Source organism: Corapipo altera, unplaced genomic scaffold (assembly GCF_003945725.1).
Source record: "Corapipo altera isolate COAL_440 unplaced genomic scaffold, ASM394572v1 110, whole genome shotgun sequence".
In the NCBI taxonomy this organism is placed as follows: Eukaryota; Metazoa; Chordata; class Aves; order Passeriformes; family Pipridae; genus Corapipo; species Corapipo altera.
In genome coordinates, this window is record NW_020884960.1 from 967,793 (window position 1) to 992,008 (window position 24,216).

At 44.3% G+C, this 24,216-nt stretch overlaps 1 protein-coding gene across 2 annotated transcripts; it reads left to right on the top strand.

The window, feature by feature from the left end:
* Positions 1 to 3,237: 3,237 nt before the first annotated feature.
* Positions 3,238 to 24,045, top strand: ERGIC3 (ERGIC and golgi 3). Of its 2 annotated transcripts, XM_027663980.1 has the most exons (14): positions 3,238 to 3,373; positions 3,465 to 3,535; positions 3,901 to 3,988; positions 4,107 to 4,226; positions 5,467 to 5,560; positions 6,701 to 6,866; positions 8,089 to 8,146; positions 14,741 to 14,755; positions 16,493 to 16,524; positions 17,162 to 17,258; positions 19,052 to 19,116; positions 19,917 to 20,053; positions 20,933 to 20,988; positions 21,956 to 24,045. In XM_027663980.1, the coding sequence occupies exons 1-14, from the start codon at positions 3,286 to 3,288 to the stop codon at positions 22,033 to 22,035; spliced, it is 1,167 nt and encodes a 388-aa protein (XP_027519781.1). In that variant the 5' UTR covers positions 3,238 to 3,285; the 3' UTR covers positions 22,036 to 24,045. The 2 variants fall into 2 exon arrangements, with proteins under 2 accessions (XP_027519781.1, XP_027519782.1); XM_027663981.1 differs by lacking the exon at positions 14,741 to 14,755.
* Positions 24,046 to 24,216: the final 171 nt, after the last annotated feature.

The window sequence follows — 24,216 nt, forward strand, 5'->3', positions numbered from 1 at the left end:
TTATTTGCAATTTATATAAATCTTTAACAAATTTTTGCTGCTATATTTCAGCCTAAGTTTCATTTTATCTATAACATCTGGAACGTCCCCTTGGTCAGTTTGGGTCAGCTGGCCTGGCTGCGTCCCTTCCCAGGATCTTGCCCTCAACTGAGGAAAGAATGTTACAGGGCTGATGCTGTGCCAGCCCCGCTCAGCAGTAGCCAAAACACCAGTGTGTTATCAACACCCTTCTAGCTACCAATGTAAAGCACAGCACTGGGAGGGCTGCTATGGGACAATGAACTCCAGCTCAGCCAGACCCAACACATATGTGTTCCCCAATATGTGGAATTTTGGGATAAATGTAATTCTGAAGGCCGGCTGTGGGCCCTGGAATCTCAGATCCAAGGAAAAACTGGAAAGGCTTTTTACAAAGACTGACACTGATGAGCTAACAGATGAATGTGTGTGAAAAAATATTTGACAATTTTGGAGGCTTCAAATCTGTTTTATTTTTTTCCCTCTAACTGCTTATCTTTGCCTCCTTTTGCACTAAAGAAGCCTTATTCAACCAGCTGGGAAGGCAAACCTCATTCCTGGCCCTTGCTAGTGTTGCCCACACAACATTTGTATCCCCCTGTGGCTTCTTCCCTCAGGGAAAGCAAAATAGAGTTGCTTTGGAGCAGCAAATAGAACCTGCAGAGGGAAGTGCTGCTCATCCCAGCCTAACTTACACAATGATCGTGCTGACAGGGAACCCCAGGATTCCCTCTCAGGGGAGCCCCTGCAAACACTTCCCCATCTATTATGTCTACTCCAAGCAGACACTGGCAAAATCCTGTCTCTCCTATGGTGCAAGGCCAGGACCCAAAAATCACACTTGAAATGCCGGATTCTGGCCCGTTTCTGCATCTGGCAAGATGGGGGGTTACAGCATTATCTAGAGAAACTTCCTTTACTTCATATTCCAACTTGCAAAACCAGCCCATTGAAAGTGGGTTGAAAAGAACCACAAGTAATAGGCCAACTAGGATTAATTTTAAACCATTACACTTCATTCTACCTGGTAGATTCTTCTATGTCATGAAACACATCTTCAATGGGACTGCCAATAATGGATCTGAAGCCTGAAGTAACAAAACCAAACTACCCCACCCCAGACTGTGTGTGGTCTGTGGAATGAACCCTGAGGCCAGACAGAGGACTTTGCTCCATCTCTGGAGATGCAGAGATCTGTGGCCTGATAGAACAGCAGCAGGTTGTCCTTCTTATCCTCTCTGGTAGCAGCTGTACAGAACATGACACAGATTTCAATTCTTACTCAGTTTTTTTTCTGTTGATGAAGGAAGTAGGAAGTAAGAGAAATAGACTTTGTTTCATACTTGGAGCAAATGTGGATGTGAATTTCAGTGTTCAGGATTTCAACATGCACAGAGTTTCCTTAAGTAAATCCAAGGTAAAGTTGGCTACAGAAACCCAGATCTGACACTACTGAGAGGTGCTGGCAGTTCTCTTTGTAGGATGCATTTCATCAAACCTTTCTCAGACTGTACATTTGACACCAGGACTTGCTCCATTCAGTCTCCGCTCACCTGTTCTAGATGAAACGTTTTTAATTGGTTGGGTATCTTAACAGTACTTCCACTTTAACATTTTCTCACTATGCTCAAATGTGTTTGTCAGCTTCCTAATGAGAGTAATGTTCATAACAAAGTACACAAGACTTTTGAGCAAAAAAATAAGAGACCTTGAACCACAGTGGCACGAACATCTCTGATGTAGTAACAGTGTAAGAGGGCATGGGCCTGAAAAACACATTAATATTGATACTAACAAGCTTAGGAGAGACAGAGCAGTGTGAGGCATTCCTGAAGAAGGTGAATTGACAGTGCAAAGGAGAGTTAATGCCAAACAGATGTACTTGCTCAGTTGCTTCATTAGTGCCTCTGTTTTCAAGATTTGAAACATCCAGATTTGTTGCCTCTCATTGCTGTTATTGAACACTACTTGCAATTCCCAGGCTGGTGCACTACACACCAGTTATAACCAGGGCCCGAGTAACACAGCTTGTTATGGAAACACCAAAGACCTGCACGTCAGCCTTCCCCTCCCTCTGCAAGCTCCCCAGACACACCCCCACTTGCACTTGTAACAAAACTCAGAGCCAGAGCCTCAGTTTAACCACTGGGAGCTGCAATAATTTTCTCAGAGGAGAATCCAGGCCTGGGTGTAGAGCAAGAAGCCCTAGGGGCCAAGCTTCTCCCAGACTCCAGGCACAAGCTGGTCAGGTTGTGAAGCTAAAGAGAGAAAGTCCCAACAGCTAATGGCACCTGTCCTTGTGAAAGAGGCTGAGGAAAACTGAGGCTGTGCAGGAGAAAGGGCAGGTCTGCCCCTGGGAGTAGGGGAGGAGGAAAGCAGTGGGTCTGTGTGTTTGGGGAGAAGGGAGCAGGGAGAGAGCTGTCCTCCTTCCAGAAGCAGCACCTTGTCATGTTGGCTCAGCTGCCATGAAAACACCTTCTGAGAGAGCCTGCTCTGATTTTGGCTGGCACGGGACCGACAGCACAGCCAGGATGTCATCGAGAGCTGTGCAGTTCCTCGGCAGCCGCACGCAGGGAGCCAAACGTTGCTGCTCTGGAGGCAGAGACAGAACTGGAGCAGCCTCTGAGCACTGATTTCCTGTAAAGGGGCAGCTGCAGCATCACGGGGCTCCTGTCCTGTGCCCTTCTCACACTGGGGTTATGTTGGGCTGTGGGAAATGTTGTGTTTGCGTTTTGAAACATGTCTTAGAAATAGGGGGTTTAATATTTTGCAATAAAAAGTTTATTCAAGAAAAGATTAGTCTTGTTTTTCCCTGGCCTATCGAGGCTATTCTGAGCTGATGTGGGATTTCCCCTCTTGAGGGCAGCGCTGTTCCCTGTGATGAGAAACGGGAATCTGAGGTGTTATGGAATGAAGGGGTGGAGAGAGCACGGCAGGGATCGAAGCTGGGAGAGAGAATTAAGGGGGGAGGTTTGCTTTCCCTGTCCCCTTTCCTGTCTTTTCTCTCTCTTCCTTTTCCCTTCCCTTCTCTTTTTCCCTCCGAAGCACTGGGACTTTGCCGGGACGCTCTGCTTTCCGCGGTATTACCGCGACAGCCGGCCGGGGGCACAGCTCGGCTGCCCTCCAAAGGCCCCAGAGCCCAACCCAGCGCTCCCAGGCCGGGATGGGGCGGCTGTCCCGGGCAGGCCGAGCCGCTCAGCGCCAGGGGCGGGCCCGCGGGCGAGCCCGGCCCCGGAAGGACCGTCCTGTTCCGGGCCGCGCGGCGTCATGGACTCGCTGTGGCGGCTGAAGCGCTTCGACGCCTTCCCCAAGACCCTGGAAGACTTTCGGGTCAAGACGTGCGGGGGAGCGCTGGGTGAGCGAGGGGCTGCGGGCGGCCGGGGGGCCCTGGCGGGCCGGCGGCGGGCGGGCGGCGGCGCTGACGGCGGTTCTCCTCTCCCCGGCAGTGACGGCTGTCAGCGGGCTCATCATGGTGCTGCTTTTCTTCTCGGAGCTGCAGTACTACCTCACCAAGGAGGTGAGTCCTGGCGGCCCAGGGGCGGCTTTGCCGGCGCAGCCCCGCGGTTCGCGGCGTTCCCCCGGGGGTCGGACTGGCTTCCCCGGCGGGGGGAGCGCTGGACACGGCTGCGAGCAGCCCCCCGTGCCCGGAGGGAAGGGGGAGCAAGCGCCCCCTCCCCACGGTCAGACATCTCCCAGTTATTCTCTTTTTTAACGCCACTGCAAGTGGCAACGCTGAGCTACCGTGTGGGTGGCAGCAGCTCAGGTGTCTGGCAAATACCTTGTCTTTAACATCAGCTGCTGGGCCAGAGCACTCGAGGGAAAGGGACCTTTTGATTTGCTTCCAAGTGAAACGGGACTCTCTGTTTTTTTCTTTGTTCCCAGGTTCATCCGGAGTTGTATGTTGACAAATCAAGGGGAGATAAACTGAAGATCAATCTAGATGTTATTTTTCCACATATGCCTTGTGCTTGTGAGTCAGACTTGTGAAAACTGAGGATGATTTTCATCCTTGGCAAGGGCTTAAGAGGCTAGATGAGCCCATAACAAACGTGTGTTTACAGACCACTTTCCTCTCTCGTTTGTTTCAGATCTGAGCATCGATGCCATGGACGTAGCAGGAGAGCAGCAGCTGGATGTAGAGCACAATCTGTTTAAACAGCGTTTGGATAAAGCTGGCAATCGTGTGACACCAGAGGCGGAGAGACATGGTAAGATGCTGTTCTGCCTGTCCTGGATGGATGCTCTGGTAGTCTTCCCACTGTATACCTGTTTTGAGATTCACAGGAACAAGTGACAGCTGTAGAGTTTTTAAATGCCACAAAGTCTTGAAGAGTTTGTAGCACACAGATCTATTAAACTACTTTTATACTCCCTACTTTTGCAAGGAAATCTTTGCTTGGTCCCTCTGAAATTATGACGAGGACCCATAGATGCATTTGAGGAATAAAGTGCTCAGTTAGTGGTCTTTTGTGACTAAAAATCAAGCAACTGTTCTGACAATATTTGGCTTTGTTTGTATCTTTAAATCACGTAGATGGACAGGTGGCATGATGTGGTTCGAGGAAAGAGCCTCTCTCTAGGGAAGGCTCCAGTGACTTGACCCTTAAGCCTAAACTTGCACGTTATTAGCTTTATGTGTGTTAATGGATACCTGATAAATATATTTGAGTTGATTTATTGGTTACAAGCTGTCATAAGTGATCCTTGGCTTCGTAAACCTGTCCTCTACGTTTTTTACATGTTATGACTCATTGTTGTACTTCGATACGAACTAGAAATGATTCTAGCAAAGCATTGCAACCTCACAGTAATACTGTTCTGACTTTTCCTTTCCAAAACATGAGCTCCTTATTCCCTTTTCTGGGAGTCAGTGTGGTTCTACATATCGGCATGACCAAATGTGTAGCTTTGTATCACTCAGTTTTAACATTTCTGTCGTTGATATTGAAAAGCTAAACTAAGCCAAGAGCTGAACAGTTGGCAGTCTCCAGTCTCCAGTTGTCATGGGAATGTGGTGATAGTTCTCTTACTGCTGCATCGCTTAGCAGCCCTCATGGGTTGTGATATTGCAAGTGTAAAGCCTGGGGACAAAAACTGTTCAGTGTGTTGTGAAGCAGGTCCTGCATCAGTCATAATGTACTGATTGGGTCTACTTTAGACAATATTTTAGGAAAATCTTTATGCAAGTAATGTCTGATTGATGCTCCAGCAAGGCTCACAGATAGCCAGTTCTTTCCATGGAGGCTGTTCTTGAGATGACAAATGCTACACTCCTTGTCTTACTTCACGCCTCAGCAGGCTCCATACATGCCATTTCAGGTGGGCTTTGGGTGCAGGATGTGCAGCTGCACATCGTGTGTGGAACAGTCATTGTGTACAGAGCAGAACAAGAGTACAAGACAGAGTTTCTAGACACGCCTCATCACTTTGAATCCTCTTCTCTCTTAGAGCTGGGGAAAGAAGAAGAAAAAGTGTTTGATCCAAATTCTTTGGATGCTGATCGCTGCGAGAGCTGTTACGGGGCAGAGTCGGAGGACATTCGGTAACCTTTACACCTTTTTCCTATCTTCTTAGCACTTGAATTCATACAGGTATGTTGCATGTGTATTTTTTTTCCAAATGTCTGTGCAGGTCTGTGCAGTGAAATCCTCCTCCTAGGCATGTGTTCAGAGAGTGATGAGAACTGTTGTGGTTTGGCTATTCCTTTGAAAGCTGCACTCATGATAGTTAAGAAGGTGCAGTTAGGTTGTCTAGATTGTCTACGTGCCTGTTTAAGCAGCTTGTGCAAGAGATTGTATCTCGGCAGATGAGATATTTTCTGTGTTTATTTGGTGTCCAGAGGGGAGGTGTGTAAATGATTTCACTGTTACATGAGCTGTCTTAACATAAAACCTGGTTATGGCCTTGCCTTCTCACCTTTGCTGCTGGCATTGCATCCTTACAGGAGCAAGGGTCAGATATCTATCACGTGCACAAACAATAAGTGTCTTTTGGTGTTTCTCATTCCTCCTACCTGCAAATTCTTGTAAGAATGGATCCGTGATAGTCCATATGTTCTGGACTAACTTTGGCTATTTTTGGCTTGTTAGTAACTTGGTTTGTCTCGTCTGTCAAGTTGTGTTCTTCCCCAAAGATGTTTCCATGTTGAGGGATTCAGAATTCCTGCCTTCAACTTATCTTTGGTTGAGCAAAATATAGAACCAAGGAAGAAACCTGGTTTTTTTCTGGTAACCAAGTTGTTATCCAGAGGTAGAAAAGTGCAAAGAAAGTTTGCTATTAAGCTTCCCTTTTAGCCCAATATCTTGACCTAAAAACAGAGGAAAGGAGGAATAGAAACAGGGAGATGCTTTGTTCACATGAGGAAGCTCCAAACTGCTCATAGCTGTTGGACACTGATGTTGTTTGTGTGACCAAGGGCTGCCTTGGCTGTGTAAATGGGCAGGCAGAGCCCTTTTCAGACTCCAGTCCTGCATTCAAAGAGCTTGAACCCTCACCTCAAAATCTCAAAAGGCACATCAAAAGCTCGAGCTCCTTCAGGAGCATTGAGTGACCTTTCAGTGTCCAGTCCCAGCGTTTGCTTTATTGCTTTGTTGAAGAAGGATCCGTCAAGGATTCAAGTCCTGAGCTGGAGCATCTCTTGTTAGCAATAAAGATGGTAAGATGGTGCTTGTGCTTTTTGCAGGTGTTGTAATACTTGTGATGATGTCAGAGAAGCATACAGGCGGCGAGGCTGGGCCTTCAAGAACCCGGATAGCATAGAGCAGTGCAAGAGGGAAGGGTTTAGCCAGAAAATGCAAGAGCAGAAGAATGAGGGCTGCCAAGTGTATGGTTTCCTAGAGGTCAACAAGGTGAGAGAGAGCTTTTGCTGTGAACCTGCTGCATGATGGTGAAGACTATGAAAAGGCAGAGTTGGGGCATTCCTCTCCTGTTCCAGGTTTAAGTCTGTCAGAGAATAACCTCTGGGATCAGCAAGGTCCCTGTACCTGTCATGGGATTCAGGAGGAGAGTCAGGAAAAGCGGTGGGAACCTAATTCTGTTTGCGTTCCGTGGGCTGGTAGGAAACATGGCAGCTGGAGAGGTTTATCTTCTTCTCCCACCTGGGTACTGAGTCTTTTTGCTAAGATTTCTGGAGGAGGAGAGGCAGCTTCTTTGAGCTTGAATTGTCCCACCTGCCTTTCTAGTCTTAAATCAGATGTTAGAGATAGCAGGAACAAACAACTTGCACACAGAGGTCCTGGAGAGTGAAGTGTTATCTTCTTTAGAAAAAGAGTGGAAGCAAAGCTATTGGAGTTGGTTGTCAAAGCTGAAAATGCTGAGAGGTGGTTTTTGCAAGTGATCTCTGAAAATGTACAAGATGCACCAGGTAACCACCCTGCCATGGCAGGTTACCCAAACCAGAACACAGAGGTTACATACCCAAGTGCCTTCTGGAAGTCAAACCTAGGCTATTTTTTTGTTCATTGTATTTCAAACTCCTTTTTTTGTGTGTATATGATTGCTAGTAACTGTCAGGGAGCATTGGCACCTAATATCCACATCCCTTTTAAAGTCCAGGATTAAATTTTAACAGTTTATCTTTTGGAGGTTTTTGTTTGGTTTTTTTGTTTGGGATTTATTTTTTTTTATGGTAGGTTTAGTGCTTTATTTTTGCATGCAGCTTATTTTCACGGGTGTGTACATTGGATCACTTTAGATTATTATGTTAAGTGTTTTCTTACCCTGCTCACTCTCAGTTACTTTTTCCACTCCTTTTCTTTCATACTGCTTTATGTTTCCTGCTGCACCAGTCCATTCCCTCCTACTGGGAGTTAACTCCTCCTTCTCCCCATTTTTACATCCACTGAATAATCTGCATAGAGCAGCTGTTATCCACATCAGTATGTAACTATGACTTTCAGTGTCACTGCCTGTGAGGAACAGGGGAAATTCATACCTCTCTTGTAATAATGTCTGCTGACACTGTCACCTGTGAAAATGAGTTGTTTGGTGTCTTAAAAATCCAAACACCAGTACAATGACTTTACTTACATAGACTTGGACGATTTAATGAAAGGTTACTCTCTCCTGCAGGTAGCTGGAAATTTCCACTTTGCACCAGGAAAAAGTTTCCAGCAGTCTCATGTGCATGGTAAAGTATTTTCTTTTCCTGCTTATTGTGACCTTTTACTTTCAAGGGTGTCTGACTGTTTTCTTCTAATATCTTTGCATTGCTATAGGTAATAACAACACCACTGCTACAGTGGGGAGGATGTTGAAGTTTTGTTACAGAGGTTTAGAACAGAAAAGTGATTTCTAGAGATGCTACCACATGGGCATGGAAGAACTTGGGAGGGAATGTTTCTGGGCAGTCTCTCAGTTCTACAAAACTTTGCTTCTCTCAGTAAAACAACCTCAAGTGAGGTGTTCAGTCCAGGACCTGAGTACCAGTACCTCTGGAAGGGGTATTTTCTGCCATTTAGGACTCTCAGAGTAAAATTTAAGTTGTGAAGGACTTCCTCAGAGATATATATATGTAAATACATGGTGGCCGGAACAATAGTGGTTGTTTATAGAATCATGGAATGGTTTGAGTTGGAAGGGAGCTTTAAAGGCCAACTAGTCCAACCCCCCTGTAAGGGACAGGGACACCTTCCACTAGACCAGGTTGCTCAGAGCCCCATCCAGCCTGGCCTTGAATCCCTTCCAGGAACTGGGCATCCACCACGTCTCTGGGCAACCCGTGCCAGGGCCTCACCACCTTTGGCACATACAGTTACATCCTTATATCTAGTCTGAATCTACACTCTTTTAGTTTAAAACCATTGCCCCTTGTCCTATCACAACAGGCCCTGATAAAAAGTCTGTCTCCATCTTTCTTGTAGGGCCCCTTTAGGCACTGGAAGGGGCTCTCAGGTCTCCCTGGAGCTCCTCTTCTCCAGGTGAACACCCCCAGCTCTCCCAACCTGGCTCCAGAGCAGAGGGGCTCCAGCCTCAGAGCATCTCCGTGGTCTCCTCTGGACTCTCTCCAGCAGGTCCACATTTTTCCTGTACTGGGGACCCCACAGCTGGAGGCGGCACTGCAGGTGAGGTCTCACCTGAGTGGAATAGAGCAGGAGAATCTACCCCCTCCCCTGCTGCCCACACTACTGGGGATGAGCCCAGGGTGCAGGTGTTCTCTGGACTGCACATGGCTGGGCTGTGTTGAGCTTCTTGTCCACCAACACCCTCAACTCTATCTCCCCATGGCTGGTTTTGACTTGTTCATCCACCAGCCTGTATTGACAGCAGGGATTGCCCCAACCCAGGTGCAGCACCAGCACTTGGTCATGTTAAACCTCATGAGGCCCCACTTCTCGAGTTTGTACAGGTCCCTCTGAATAGCATCTCATCCCTCAAACATGTCAGCCTCACTCATCAGCTTGGTACCATCTGCAGCCTGGCTGAGGGTGCACTCAATCCCACTGTCAGTGCCATTGATGAGGACATTAAACATTACTGGTCCCAGCATGGATCCCTGAGGTACACGACTTGCCACTGATCTTCATCTGGACATTGAGCCATGGACCACTAACTACCCTTTGGATGTGACCATCCACTGAACCCATCAGATCCATCTTTTCCCTTGATCAGGGTTTTGAAGCTTGAAATTTCACAAAGGTTTCACAAAGAGCTGTAATGTGTCAGCCTGAGTTTCTTCCCTTCTGTCACTCACTGCAGTTTAACCTGTACCACTGAAGTGAAGGTTTGGGGAGAATGCAATGTACTTGGTGAGAGTAACTGGTGTATTTGGAGAAGAACAAACAAACTTCTGAGCACAGTTTCTACAGGTGAAGAAGCAATTTTGTGCAAACAACAACAGTGAAGAAAGCCTGGTTTTCCTCACGATATTGCTTGTTCTTAAAAAATATTTCATTTATTGTGGCAAAATTTGGTTTGTGTGCTTAAACTAGCATGGCAACAGCAACCTTACTACAGCCAGGATTGACACTGTCACAGCATGTATCCAAGTTAAGGAGAAGCATCTCTGCATTGCATCTGCTCTCTGTGACAGGCAGGAATGCAGACTGGCTGCCTGAGAGCAAGTACTTGGTGTACAAAGAGGAGGAGATGAGGTCAGGAAAGCTCTCTAATTCCATGTCTCCCAGAAGCCTTGAACAGATGATTTGAAAATTCAGTGGGAAAATACAGGTAAAATCCAAAAGGGCTGTATAGTTACTGCCAACCTGCAAAACACATCCACTCATTTCCTTGCTCCCACTGGCCTCTTCCTCTATGGGAAAAGTGTGGTCACTGCATGCTCTCTCCTTACCTCTCAGGGTGTCCTAGACCTTTCCTGTGCCAGGCCCAGGAAAGTCACAGCTTATGCAGATGGTCCTTAGTGGAAGCCATTCAACCTCTGAGCTTCCTTGCAGGATTTCTCAACCACTTTCAGTTCAGCTCTGTCTGCAGGTGCCAGACTGCACCCAGAATTAAGGTCCAGGCTAAGTATGATGTAGGCAGTGGCCTAATGACTTTCTTCTTTCGTTCTCTCTTGCTTTCCTAGTTACTTGTAACATGTGATTTCACTTTTACACAACCTTTTCCTTGGCAGTGTTTTCATGGTACTAACCAAAAAACAAGGAATTTTCCCTGAAAATGTAAGGGAAATGGGCAGCTAAGAGCTTGGTCATTGTGTTGTACATACTTCAGTATAACCTTTCTTCACAATCCTTTGGGGGTTTCCCCCTTTAATTACAGATAAAGAATTTGACTAATATTAGAGGACAGAGATGTGTGAGATATTTCCGGAACTCACATGGAAAGATCTCATTTGGATTGTTGTTCCACACAAAAACTTAGATGTATGTGATGTTTCATCCCTTCAGTAAGGTCTCCATTAATGCTCAGTCCTGTTAATACACTTGACAGAATGTCACACAGGGTGAAGTTGAATGTCTAAGGAGAGGTCTGAGTATTCCAAACTGTTACTGTCAAAAGTCACATTAGCAATACACTAAAAATAATAATTTTACTGGACCTGTTTGGTGCAGAACTGTAATGACTGGCAATAGTTTTACTCCTTCCTTCTATTCCCCAGTGATGTGAATCAGTAGATAAGATGGGGGTGAAGGAAACTGGAAAGTTCAGTCCATTGCACTGCTCTCCTTGCCTCCCACTGGAGTATCTGTACCACGTTTGTACAGCTGGTGGTTGGACCTGAGTCCACAGTTTTATTTTCTGGTGCTTTTCAAACACTGAAGCTTGCACACGAGCTTTTCAGTTTCTTACACTGTTCCTGTCCCCTTCTCCTGAAGGTTCCTGTTGTTTCATAGATCTGCAGCCAGAGAACGGGCAGAGACACCGCTGTGACAGTGCCAAGGCTCCTATTCAGCAGCACTTTGTAGGTCTGACTCCAAATGTAACCCTGATCTGAGGTTCTGACCTCGTGTGCTTGGTGTTAACATCTTCAAACTTCTCTCCTGGGGCAAAGCAAGTTTAAATGGCTTTTTTTTATTTCAGAGAGTAGAATAAGAAGTAAGAGAAGACACAGGGCTGACACACATGCAAACCAGAACCAGCACTGTATAAGGTGCAATTTTATTTCTGTTCAGTTATTTATCTTCAGTTATGTGTAGCACAATCTTTATACCTTTTTATTTGCATAAGGAGGTGCTGTATTCTCAACTCTCCATTGGAGGCTGAACACTTTACTACTAGAGGTATTTCTGCAATATAGGCTTTGTTCATATTTTCTTTTTTTTTTTTTCACTGCTACTAGATGTTTTAGTGTGTATTACTACTAATTCCTAATCTCAGGTCATCAGAATTGTCCTCTCTAGGATGATTCACACAGCTGATCTTATGCCTTTGTGCTGTCTATAATGGTTAATTAACTTATAGCTAGTGCATAAATATAATGCTTGCACTTCTTGGACAGATACTCCATCTCTGTGCTTCACATGCTGTGTTCCCAGAGCATCCGAGCTGAAGCTTTGGAAATGTGTTGCTTTTGAAGCAAGCAGTGAGGCTGATTTTCATCCCAAGTGAGTGGAAGCATTGCAGACTGGTTGCTTTAGGCCTGCACTGTGATGCCACATCACCAATGTCAGAGAAGACCCCCAGCTGCTGAATGTCATACTGGCTGCAAATGGTCTTGTCTTGTTCCTCAGCTCATCGGTGGTCCAGTTGCACTGAGAATCCCAGGTCATTAGGAGGAGGGTTGAAAGAGATTGTGAGGAGGACTGGAGCACTTCCAATCAGATTTTTTGGCACTGAAACTAGTAGTTCTGGCTCTCCTGCACTCTCCTGCTTATTCATTTGGTTCTAGCTGAGGTTGGAGTTGCTTCACTGTTGTCTGTTTAGGCTTTGAATCCTAACCTGAGATTTTAGGTTAGGATTGAGAGAGATGAGGTTTGGTTCATGCATCTGCTACATGTTTTGGTGAAGTTCTGTCTTTCAATTGTGCCTCTGTAAGGACAGTCTCCAGCACCAACTGTGCCTCTTTGTGACTGGATATCAGAGCTGTTTTCTTTGCAGCAGCTCCTACCTTCTCTCTTCTCCTCCTGTCTCAGAGGAAAGAGGAGTGACTGGGAGCTGTCGAAGCTCTGAGGTGTGTGGTCCAGGCCCTGCTGCTGTGTCTGTCCATGCCTGTCTCCTTCATCTGCAGTGCTGGGCAGTGAGTTTCCTGCATACAGAAGAGTCCTTACTGGTGGGTTCCTCAGGAGACAGATGATATTCATATCACTTCCTTCCTCATTGCCCTATTTCTTCTGGTCAAGGGGAAGCTGAGGTCTCTCAGTTCTTCCTTGAGGTTATCTTTGGACCATTCTGTTGCTGAGGTTCTAAAAAACAATGTTCTTTAGAAAAGACATTGGCCATCATGCTTTTTTGACAGCGTTTCAGGATTACTTAAAATGTCTTGTGAGATTCCTTCAAATCTTTGTTTTCCTCCTCATTTGTGGTGATGATTGTGGAAGGAAAAATGCAGGTAAACTGGTCTTTGAGATGATGATGGTCTTGGAAAAGGACCTGCCTATTTGGAGCCACCAAGCTTTGCTTTAGAAAGGTGTGGAGCTTTGTTAGCTCTCTAAGAGCACAAAGCCACTGGTCAGTTGTACATCTTCATTGGTGTTCTGCTTATGTAGGGAGGGTTTATTTCCTTCTCTGCTAGGGATTGACAACCAGAACCTATTTGAAGGCATCCTTGGGTGAGCCCTAATAGCCTCTCTTATTTTGCATAATTTTAAATGTTTCGGTTGCTGAATTGCAAAAGGATACCAAGTCTTTGACTGCAGACTGGTTGTCGTTTTTTAAGTCCCTTTGTATCTTCTCAATGTCAACCAAGAGCAAGTGACACTAACTTTTTTTTCTGCAGAGACTGCAGCCTCCTTCCCTGTTGGTTTCCTGTAGCCCTACTAGTTGTGGGCCTGTTACTATTGCACAGGCCTCTACAGATACCAGTTCCTTATCTGAGCTTGTCTGCCCATCAACATTCTTGAAAAAAAATTATGTGGGACTCAATCTCCATCAGTTAAGGACACCAGTTCAGTGTGGAGGAAATCTAAATCCTCTGTTGATCACCTGTGCAGTATCCCTTCCATAGAAGGAGCATGTGTGAGCTCATTCTAACTTCTGTCCCAAAGTAGTGTCTGCTGGGGAACATTGAATACAGGAGGCTGAGAGTCTTGCTTCATTCTCAGCATTGCTAAGGACCTTTTATGCTGGTGAACTCTTTTCAGAGTTTGGTTGTCTTGGTGCTGAAGGACATGTGGTCTCACGGGTTTCTGGTGGACAGACTGTTGTCAAGTTTATATGAAGTCTGTTTTGGAGACCACAAATGTGACATTTTCATTTGTCACTGCACTGTCATCCGTCAGAGCTGAACTTGTTGGGAATGCCTGACATTTGTCAAGCAACCCTCTGGAGCAGCCATACCTTCTCCACACCAAACCCTTGCTATTGTAGAAGCATCACCAGAGATCTAACATGTGACAAAGGGGATCAGAATTGCTCTGTGAAGGATTTGGAGGCCCATAAGTCTATAAGACCCTGTAAGTCTATGACAGTTACTGATTAGTGTTGAACATATGTATTGCACAGCGTTGAATGTACATGAACAGGCTTTTGAAATTAGCAAAAAAGGAGTTTACTTGACCTGCTTTGAGATGTAATGTCCAAACATACATTTCCCCTGCCCCCCACCCTCCCTGGTATTCACCTTTGTTGGGATCATGCAACAGAATGAACAAAACCAGCCTCATGGTTTGTTACCTTCTCTGTGCATCAGCTGGGATGAAAGTAGCACAGGACTGATTAAGAATAAAACCTTGTTACCCAGCTTTGAGTGTTAATATGTTGTGAATGTAAACCTTGAGTGCATTTCTGGATAGCTTTGTTTGCTCCTAAAATGACCTTTATGTTACCTTATGACTGAAAAAGAATCTAAATATAACCAACATTGTTGTCTGGCATGCTACTTTAGAGCTCACTTAACATATATGCACATCCTACAGTGTTTTTCCTTTTGGTGATTAATTCCTGCAATTTGGGTTCTCTGTTACTCTTTAAATGCTTGCTTGACCATATAGAGTCCTTTAGCTAGCTAGGGAGTCATTTTATATGGCCTAGAAAGTACACTAGCAAAGATGTTACTCTTCTCCTTTTTGGTATGAGTTTGAAATGCTACTCTACCTGAATCTCTGTATCTTTTGTTACAAGGACCTGAACTTTTCTCTTTTCTCTCCTACTCTGCTTGTTTTTGCAGTGCACGCTGTTGAGAGTAAGTGTTGCTGTATCCTTTTTTTCCTCCAAAAAACTTTACTACAGAGCTAACATTTCTGTTATTTCCTGTGCCCAAAAATCTTTGGGAGAAGCTGTTGATCTAGGCTGGGATTTGAGAAGATTTCCTGGAAGCTAAAAGGAGAGCCATCCCAGTTCATTCTTCTGTGGTAAATGAGATGGAAAAGGTTGAGAATCCTTGCCTTAAATTGTTTTAATACCTCAGTGTTGGAGTTAAAGTGTTGGCAAATGTTTAGCTGCACTGTGCAGCTTAGGTGTTGGAGACCCTGACACGTTGGAGAGACTTCTGCCTTTTCAAGTCAGATGAGAGAATTGTCTCGTTTAATCTCATTTGTACAACAGGCTAGAGAATTTCTGCTGAGAATTCCTGCACTGAGTCTGCTAATCTCTGGATAGTCCATGGGAAGTTTTCCCAGGGTTTGTAAGCCATTGGATTTTTCTAAGGGTAATCAAGGTGGCTGCAGGTTGAGATGTGGTGTTTTTAGTCAGCAACATCTGGCAGAGGGCTCAGACTCTCAGCTTTGCTCACTCCTTCCCTGAGCTGCAACGTTTACTGTGTTGTTCCCTGCCTCAGTCCCCTCTTCACGATGCATCCTTTTGTGACTCACAATATTCCTGTCACTGTGCTCCTGTGAGATACTTTCCTCCATGAAATTCATCCCTGGTTTGAAAATTGGTGTCCTAGCTCACCTTGGAGCAATATGTTTGTGTGACTGTCTTTGGTTCCTTGGAGTCTTCACATGTCTGTTGGCAGAGTCCTGAATGGCCATAAGTGCTGTTAATCCCCTTTCAGGGGTTCAGGACTGAATTTCACAGTCTAAGGAGGCCTTGTGGTTGTTCAGGTCAGAAGTGCAAGATGGGGAGAATTCTTCAGATAGCAGTTGTTAAAACTGTGTTACTAAAACAGTGCAGAAATCTTGGTTCTATAAAAACAGAGTTCTTGGCAAACCTAGGATGTTTTACAGGTCTCTTTATTTTGCCTAACTGGGCTAATAGCTGTGGTTAGGGAAATGAAGAATTGTGTTTGTTTCTTCAGAAATAACAGTCTCTGGTCCTTGGTGACCATCTCTTAAAGATCTTCTGTTTCCTCCTCCTGTTTCTTCTCTAAGCAGGCTAAATATCCTGTTAGTTTATGTTAAATGAACTGTGGTTAGCTAAACATTTATCTGCAACCTAGAGTGTGTACACCTGTGCTTAGCGTAATCCTCAGTGATCAAAGATAAATAAACTTGTGATCTGGTGGAAGACTGTTTTAGAAACTCAACATATACATCGCTTTATTGCAGAGTTATAAATCACTTGTTGCAGAGGAGTTTTTAAAAAACTACTTAATTGGTGGTTTGCCTGTGGAAGCACTATGGGGACAGGTTTTTTTGGACAGCCATAACTGTTAATATGGGTCACACAAAGTGTAAATCTAGTGTAGCAGGTTAGTTGAGTTTGGTCCTTCGGAAGTGCTGCCCTGGAATTTCTCTGGTACTGTGCTATTCCTGTAAATTTTGCCATCCAGACTAGTCCTCAGCTCCACTTCACGTGCCAAGGCATGTGACTCCCCAGGCAGTGAAGCTGATAAACACCATGATCCTGCAGATCCCAGGCAGCTTTCTTGCCATTTTAGATCGTGATGGAAATGAGAGGTATACAGCTGTAATGTAGTTGACAGATATGCTTGTTATGACAATTTGAACTATATTGTTAAACTATTTTTCTGTTGCAGTTCACGATCTGCAGAGCTTTGGACTCGATAATGTAAGTGGTCCCAAGGTAGTGTTCTAGTTCTCTTAGTCTGTTTGCCTTCTGGATTTCCCTGCTATTGCCACACTGACATCTTGGTGTAGTGGCAGATTTGCCTTTATGGATCTGAGCAGAACCTGGGACCTGCTATCACAGAGGGCTCTGAAATATGTTCTGGAACATCTGCATGCTGCTTGGCAAGCCTGTTCCCCTCTTCTTGAGCCTGCCTTGCTCCTTAATCTATGCTTCCCAGTTTTCTAAGGCTGCCATTTTCACAAGTGCTTCTGGATCTGTTGGAGTTTACCTTGTGCTGGGAGGAAAGCAGATTGTGCTCATACCTGTGCCACCGAGGCAGCTGACAGCATGGTGCTCCTGTGGCAGGGACAGGAGTGGGTGGGAGAGCCTACTCTGTGCATGGGAGGGAAGGGCACTGGGATCTGGGGACTACCATCAGAATAAGGAGAAATCCCACATCTTGAAATCTCCTGTGAATAAAAAAGACCAAGTGTTTTACTGTCAGGATGCACAGAGGAGGACCTGTCTCTGTTCTAGAGCCACGCTCAGAAAAATACATAAACCATGACCTTTAGTCCCCTTACCTTGCCCCCCGTGTGCTGTGCAGTTGTTTGAGTTGTGAGCATTTCTGTTTCAGATCAATATGACCCACTATATCAAACACCTCTCGTTTGGAAGGGATTATCCAGGCATTGTGAACCCTCTGGATGGGACAGCCGTCACTGCACAGCAAGGTAAAAGCCAGCTGAGAGAAATCCCTCTTTAAGTGTCTGTATTAATAAGTGTCAGAAGACAACAGGAGAAAAGTTCCCAATTTAAGAACCCTGAGAGTGTTTTGTGGACTCCTCCTCCTTGTGCTCTTTCTGGAGCAGCTGTCTCCATTCATGTGGAACAAATCTGCCAACATGTTTTGATTCTGTGACCTTTCTGAAAGATCTCTCTGTTCAGTGTTCATGGATGCACAGAAGGGACAGCACATCATTATTAAAGGCTTACCTCAGGTATAGTTCAAGGAGAGCCCTGTCTGACTACTACGTGCAGTAAGAGAGAACCAGAAGATTCAGGGCAGAGAAAATAGGCCTGATTAGTAGTTGCTGGAGAGCTGTGGTGTCTGCCTGACCTTGGCATACTCAACAGTAAGAGCTGAAAGAGCTGCAGTGAAGTTGAAATATTGCTGATCTTTTCTAGATAGCTCCAGATTTGCTGGCTTGACAATGAAAGGGAATTCTCTTCTCATGCTGCTGCTGTGTATGAGTTTATTTCCACAAACCTGCTTGTGTGCATTTTCTATGAAAGATCCTCACCTCACTTTACATGCCACTGTGGAGTTATTTTTTTTAGATCCACTGAAGTCTGCAGAGTTTGTTTTTTCAGGCACTTGGTGCTGTGTGTAATAAAGCTTGGAGAAAAAAGCTTTTAAGTGATGGTGGGATTGTTAGTTCTACTTGAATCCTTTAAATTCTTCCTTTAATTCTTTTAAATTTTCCACCATGAATTTTGATTCTTGTACCTCTCAGAATCCACTAAGGAGTGTGTAACAACTCACCTGCCGAATCAACTAGACCTGAAAATTGGATTTTGGATTTCTAATGTGGCTCAAACTGCCACACCAAATCAGAGGATGGTGCCTAAAAGAAAGTACAGAAAAATTACAAGTGTCATACTCAGTACGATCACGATGCTGTAGTTAGTGTGTGGAGTACCAAATTCCCTGAGAGGGGGCCTGTAGCTGGCTGGTAGAACTCTGTCTGTAAGCTCAAGCTTTTCATCCTGAGCCTTAGAGAACCAGTTGGCAAATTCTTGAAGAATTAGAACTGAAGACATGCTCCAGTAAAGAAGAGAAGTAGATAACAGGTCAAATTTATGTGTATTGCAGCTAAAGATATTATATGTGAGAATTACTTCTGTTACAGAAATGGATGAATAATCTTCCCCTCCAGGGAATTTCATAGAAAATAGGTTTTCAAAGAAACTCCTGCATTCCATTATCCTTAAGAGAACTTAAGGAACAACCTGGTCTGAGGCAACAGACCTGAGAAAGGGTAGTCCTATTTTTTTCTTCTCTGATCCAGATCTTCCTTTTCATCTCCTGAGACAATGAATCCCAAGCTTCTTCAGGAGTAAACTCCAATGTTAATTGGAGTTGATATAGGATACTCATTTAGGGCTATGTTTTCTTAAGGCTATGTTGTTAAAAACAAGACTTTTCATATGCTAGAATAAGAATTTTCAAGAAGTTTTACTAGTAAAACTGCAGCAAGATAATTGGTTTGTAGAAGGTTTTCCATTTAGTCAAAACCAAAATGCTGGTAGTTTGGGGTTTGGTTGGAAGAGGAACAAGATTCACTTTGGCAAAAGGAAAACTCATGTCAGACAGTTCTGTCCTGGAAATCCTCCTGCAGCTGTTGTGCAGAAAGATGTTCCCTGACAAGTTGAACCAAACCAGTTGGTGTCTACCTGACCTGTCAGGGAAGTTTTCCAGGTCACTGTGGGTATTAATTGTGTCTCTCTCTGTCTTTGCTTATAGCTTCCATGATGTTTCAGTATTTTGTCAAAGTGGTCCCCACTGTGTATAGGAAAGTAGATGGTGAAGTAAGTACCTTTTTTCCTGTTGCTTTGGCAAGTGAAAGCCTTCACTTTCTCCTCATATTCTTGATGCTGCCTGTAACTGGATCCAGGTGTGTTGCCAGGTGGATACCAGGGACTGTGTTGTACATTCAGTACTTGGGACTCTCAAACATGGAATTTGGTAAAGAAACTGGGATAGTATCTTTCTCAGCTGGGATCATAATTTGTGTCAGATAGCTTATTAGGGATATTAAAACATAATTTTATTTTACAGAAACACAAGTTTTTTGCTGTAAGAATAGGACTGGTGTGAACAACATGTAGAAGATTGGCAGGGCACAGAAGAATGCTGAAGGATGATCTTCATTCATGTGAAGATGGGCAATCTGTGTCCTGTAGCCCTGGCACTCTCCTGCCTTTATGTATTATTTCCTTTTGTCTCACTTGAATAACTACAGGTTTCTGCCAGCACTGCTGTCTCCTGTAGCATGGTTAGCTGAACTGCATATTGGGAGAGGATGACATGGACTTGGGGTTGAGAGGGACAGCTTATGCCATTACTTGCCAGCAGGGACCAAACAGTCCAGCCTGGGGACTGATGCGTCCCTCATACTTTGGGCTACTTGGGGCTTTAACTGGTAGCCTGTAGCAAAAATAGACCCCATTGTGGTAGAGCTCCTTCTGACTCCTTGTAACCGCTGTCAGGCCGCCCACGAGTGAGTGGGCAGGGCTGCACTGAGGTGGTTCATTGGACTCACATTTTAATTGCCTCTGCTGTTCCCTGTTAACAGAAAAATGCTGTGTTTGTTTCCTGTGTTTTGTAGGTGGTAAGGACCAACCAGTTCTCAGTCACACGACATGAGAAAATAGCAAACGGGCTGCTGGGGGACCAGGGTCTGCCTGGTGTGTTTGTGCTGTATGAACTGTCACCCATGATGGTGAAGCTGACTGAGAAACACAGGTAAGGGACATTTCAGTCTAGTTCATTCACCCTTCGTTGATTTGGTCATTTTGCATAGCTTAAAACTTCGTCCTCACTTAGACAGAAGAGTGCAAATGCCTGAAAGCCTTCAGAGCCCCTTCCCAGGCAGTGGGGAGGAAGAGGTGCTCCCTGAGGCCCTTCCTCTCCATGTGAGCATCCATAAGGGATTGGGGTTTTTTCTGTTATTATTTGAAGCATTTTAATCCAGCATCAAGATGGAAAAGAAAACTGGTGCCAGGAGCAGAAGTCTGATGTAATGGTTCTTGGTTCAGGCTAATTTTTAGTGGGAGGGCTAGATTTACAGAGCATACCCATCTTACCAGCACCTCCAGCAGTACCCACGCTGGTCCAACGGGTTCCTTACTCTGCATTTGCTGTAGCTTTTCTGCATCTTGCAGCCAGTGTGGAACCTCTTCCTTCTCTCTGGGTTAATCACTGGCATGTAACTGCAGGGGAGTTGCAGCTCTCTGGTATTTGAGGTTCATAATAGGGGACAGACAATGTCTATATCTTAAAATGTATTAACATGTAGTTAGGGATTTAGTTTTTATGTTACAGCAGCCTGCTGTGCATTCTCTCTGGGTAGGAATGGATAATGTCTTGGGGATTAAAAGTCCATCCTTTAGGTTTATAAATTCAGTTACTTGCTCTTCATGCTACTCAGTGATGCTCTGTAAAAGTATCAGTGACAAACTCTGTTCTGTAGCCAATATTAATTCTTAAATCTATGAATTTTCAGCTATGAGTATTTAGATAATGCATACTTATGTGGTATGATGAACATTATGATAATTATGAATTAGTTTTTGTTAGTGAATTGTTCCTTACCTGAGCTCATGCTGATTGTTCAAATTATAGGTCCTTTACTCACTTTCTCACTGGAGTTTGTGCCATTGTGGGAGGCATATTTACAGGTATTGCACCTTTCAATCTTTTTTCTTTCTAAAGTGTAAACATTTGCTATCTTACTCTTTCTAAAGTCAGAGTGGCTGGTAATAAATTCCTGTTTGATGAGGAGAGATGATTTCTGCCTTCAGGAGGGGATATAGCATGTTCTGCAGAGCCACAGGAGTGGCATCAGATTGTAATTAGCACTGCAGACTTACAAGATGCTGTAGATGATGTAGATCTATTATACTATTTCATTTCATTAGACCTGTCATAATATTTCATTTTGATGCTCTACAGAGCATTTTGTTCTCAAACAAAGCTGATTTTCACACGCTATGTGAAGGCATCTGTGCTGTTTTCTTGGCCAGCTTGGGTCTGTAAGCAGACAGTTGGATTCATGTGGAACCAAAGCCAGCAAAATCTGTGAACCCAGGTTGCCATGGGTTGTAATCATCCCAGAGGTTTCAAACTGTGCTCCCAGACATAGGAGCTCCAGTGAGTGCTCTGTAGGGACTGGACAGTGTCCTGTGAGGAGAGGCTGTTCCTACAGAGCCAGCTCAGTGTCATAAAAGCATTACAAAAAGGCTCCCTGGCACCCTGTGTTCACTCTAAGGCAGGAGCTCAGGGTTCCTGTCCTGTGAAATGGTGGATGCAGGATTGTCAGGGGTTTGTGGTGCAGTAGACCTATTCTGAGTTTTTTCTGTGGTGCCAAACAAGCACTGAATTAATAGGCTTCTTCGGGGCTGGGGAGATTTGGGGAAAATACTGCAGAGAGCACTAAAGGCAGTGGTTTGGTTTGCTTTGTGTCCTGGGTGGGTGTGCATTGCAGTTTCTGATAAAGAGCAGCCATCGAGGGTAGCATCTGATAGAGCAGTTTACTTTTAAGGTTACTGTGAAATGAGCAATAAATGGGAGAGGTGTTTTCTTTCCTTGGGAGTTGTTCCCTCTTTGAGGCGTGTCTGGCTTGACCCATTTGTTTTTTCCCTTTAGTTGCAGGTTTCATTGACTCCTTGATCTATCACTCAGCACGTGCCATCCAGAAGAAAATTGAACTTGGGAAGACAACATAAATAAGCAATGACCTCAGCCCCCCTCCCCCCAAAAAAAACTCTTAAGGAGAACTAAAAAGGCTTTTTTGAAACATAAGTGATCTTCTGAGTGCACAGGAGAAAAGGTTTGGAACTTCCTGATGGCACCAACCACTCTTGTATTACTGTCCCCTCATTCCTTGGCATTAATTTGTGGATGGAAGGCTTGAACCTCGCTGCTCTAAAGATTAGCCATTGTATCTGGCTGTACAGACCCTACTGTAAAACCCCTCTTGTGTCAGTCCATGTTCATCCAGTTCTGCCCCTCCTTCCTGACAGAGATCCTGGAGATGGTGCATTCTGTTTGCCTCCAGGAATAATGTACTTTATTGTTGGGAGACCTGTAATGGATTGAAGCTGCCATCAAACAGGCTTTCCAACAACACCATCTGGGCTTTTTAATTTTTCTTACAAATGTTTCTGAGTGTGCTGCTGCTGTGTGCCAGACCTCTGTGAAAATGTGCTGAATCCCGTCCCAGTCTGGGCTGTGTGGGGAGCCCAAACACTTGGAATGTGCTTTCTATACTGGGGGGCTCCCACTTGCTTCTCTTATGAAAGATGCAAGTTCATGTTTCAGGAAAAAAAAAAAGTGTTTGGAATTTTAATGGATTTTTAAATTGGATTGGTTTTTTTCACTTCCTCTTGGTGTATATTTTGAAATGACGTCCATCCTCTCTTTGTTTTGGTAAAGCATTTGGAGGAATAATTAAATTATTTGAACTAATCCTGGTACTGAATTGGAAATTAGAATTAACAGACACACCTGCATTGTGGCAAAGTAGGTAGAGATCGTGATGATGATGGGGCTTTTTTCTTTTAAATAATCTACACAAGTGAGTAAAGTGCTTGGTATGTGCAACTATATTGGGAGAAATTTGAAAATAATGAGGAAAAAATTTTTGGGGGTTTCTTGCCTTATTTTGAGGTAAAACAGACTGCTTACACTTAAATCTCAGGTCTGGATTTGCTTTGGTATTGACTCTAATCTTGGTCCAAGAAATTGGTCCAGCAGTGCACATAGAGCATGACAGGCACAGGATCAGATACTGCAGAGAGAAAGCTGGTTTATAATTCATTTGAAAGTAGGTTTGGTTGGTTGGTTGGTTGGTTCTTTGAGTTACTTGAACTTACCTATAAACTGGAAAGTATAAAAAACCTGGTTTTGTCAACCAGTTTGAAGCAATTTGAGGTTTGTGTAAGAAGACTCATTAATCTCCAAGCTAAAATACTGAAAAAGAGGTTCGTTTTAAATGTAGTTTTTTTACAAGGATATTTAATGAATCCATTGGGTTGGGATCATACAGTACTACTGCAGTGTCTATATGTTTGATCGGGAACAAAAAGTGAGCTGAACAGCTTCAGTGGCTTACCAGAGCACTCAGCTTTGTAAGAATAGTCAGGAGGGGGGAAGATGAATGGAAATAATGCAGCAGGAGCTTAACCCCCAGTGAAGCAGTTATCAGCTACTGGCTTGTCCTTGATAAGAAAGCCAATTACTTGTAAACTTTAGAAAAGCATTGGAGAGCATTGCCCAGGGCACTGCTGAGCAAGGGAAGGTGCAAGACTCAGACTCAGAAAAGGAAACTGAGAAGAGTTGAGAAGAGAAATCAAAGATGCAGAAAGGGAGATTCTACCTGAAGAGGCAGAAAATCAGTGATACTAATAGGTAAATAATAACAGGCTTCTGCTATCAGTTGGAAGGATATGAGTACAAGAGTTCTGGTGATTTTAATAGACTTGAAAGGCTGAGTGACTAATAGCCGTGGTAAAGCTGGATCAAGGATATTTGTGATTGAAAGTGATAAAAGACATCCTGCTAACCCTGCTCCGGAGGAGAGAAACCTCCTTTGGGACAGTCCCCAGGGTCTGCAGTCTTGTTCCGCGGGTGGGGCTGAAACTGTGGCCTTTTCAAAGTTGTAAGGGGTCAAAAAGTAAAGCAAATAACAGATAAAATGTTAAGACAACAGATAAAAGTAAAGCAGATAACAGATTCACATGTTTTCAAAGTTTATTCAACATAAGATTACTTCAACTGTGTTTGATTCCATTGTCTCTGTGAGCATGTTTGATTTTTTCCTTCTTCTTTGATACAATGTAAAAATTATTTCCTTAATTATAAAAAGACAGGAAGGGGAGATACCCCCCTCAATCTGCCTAAAGAAC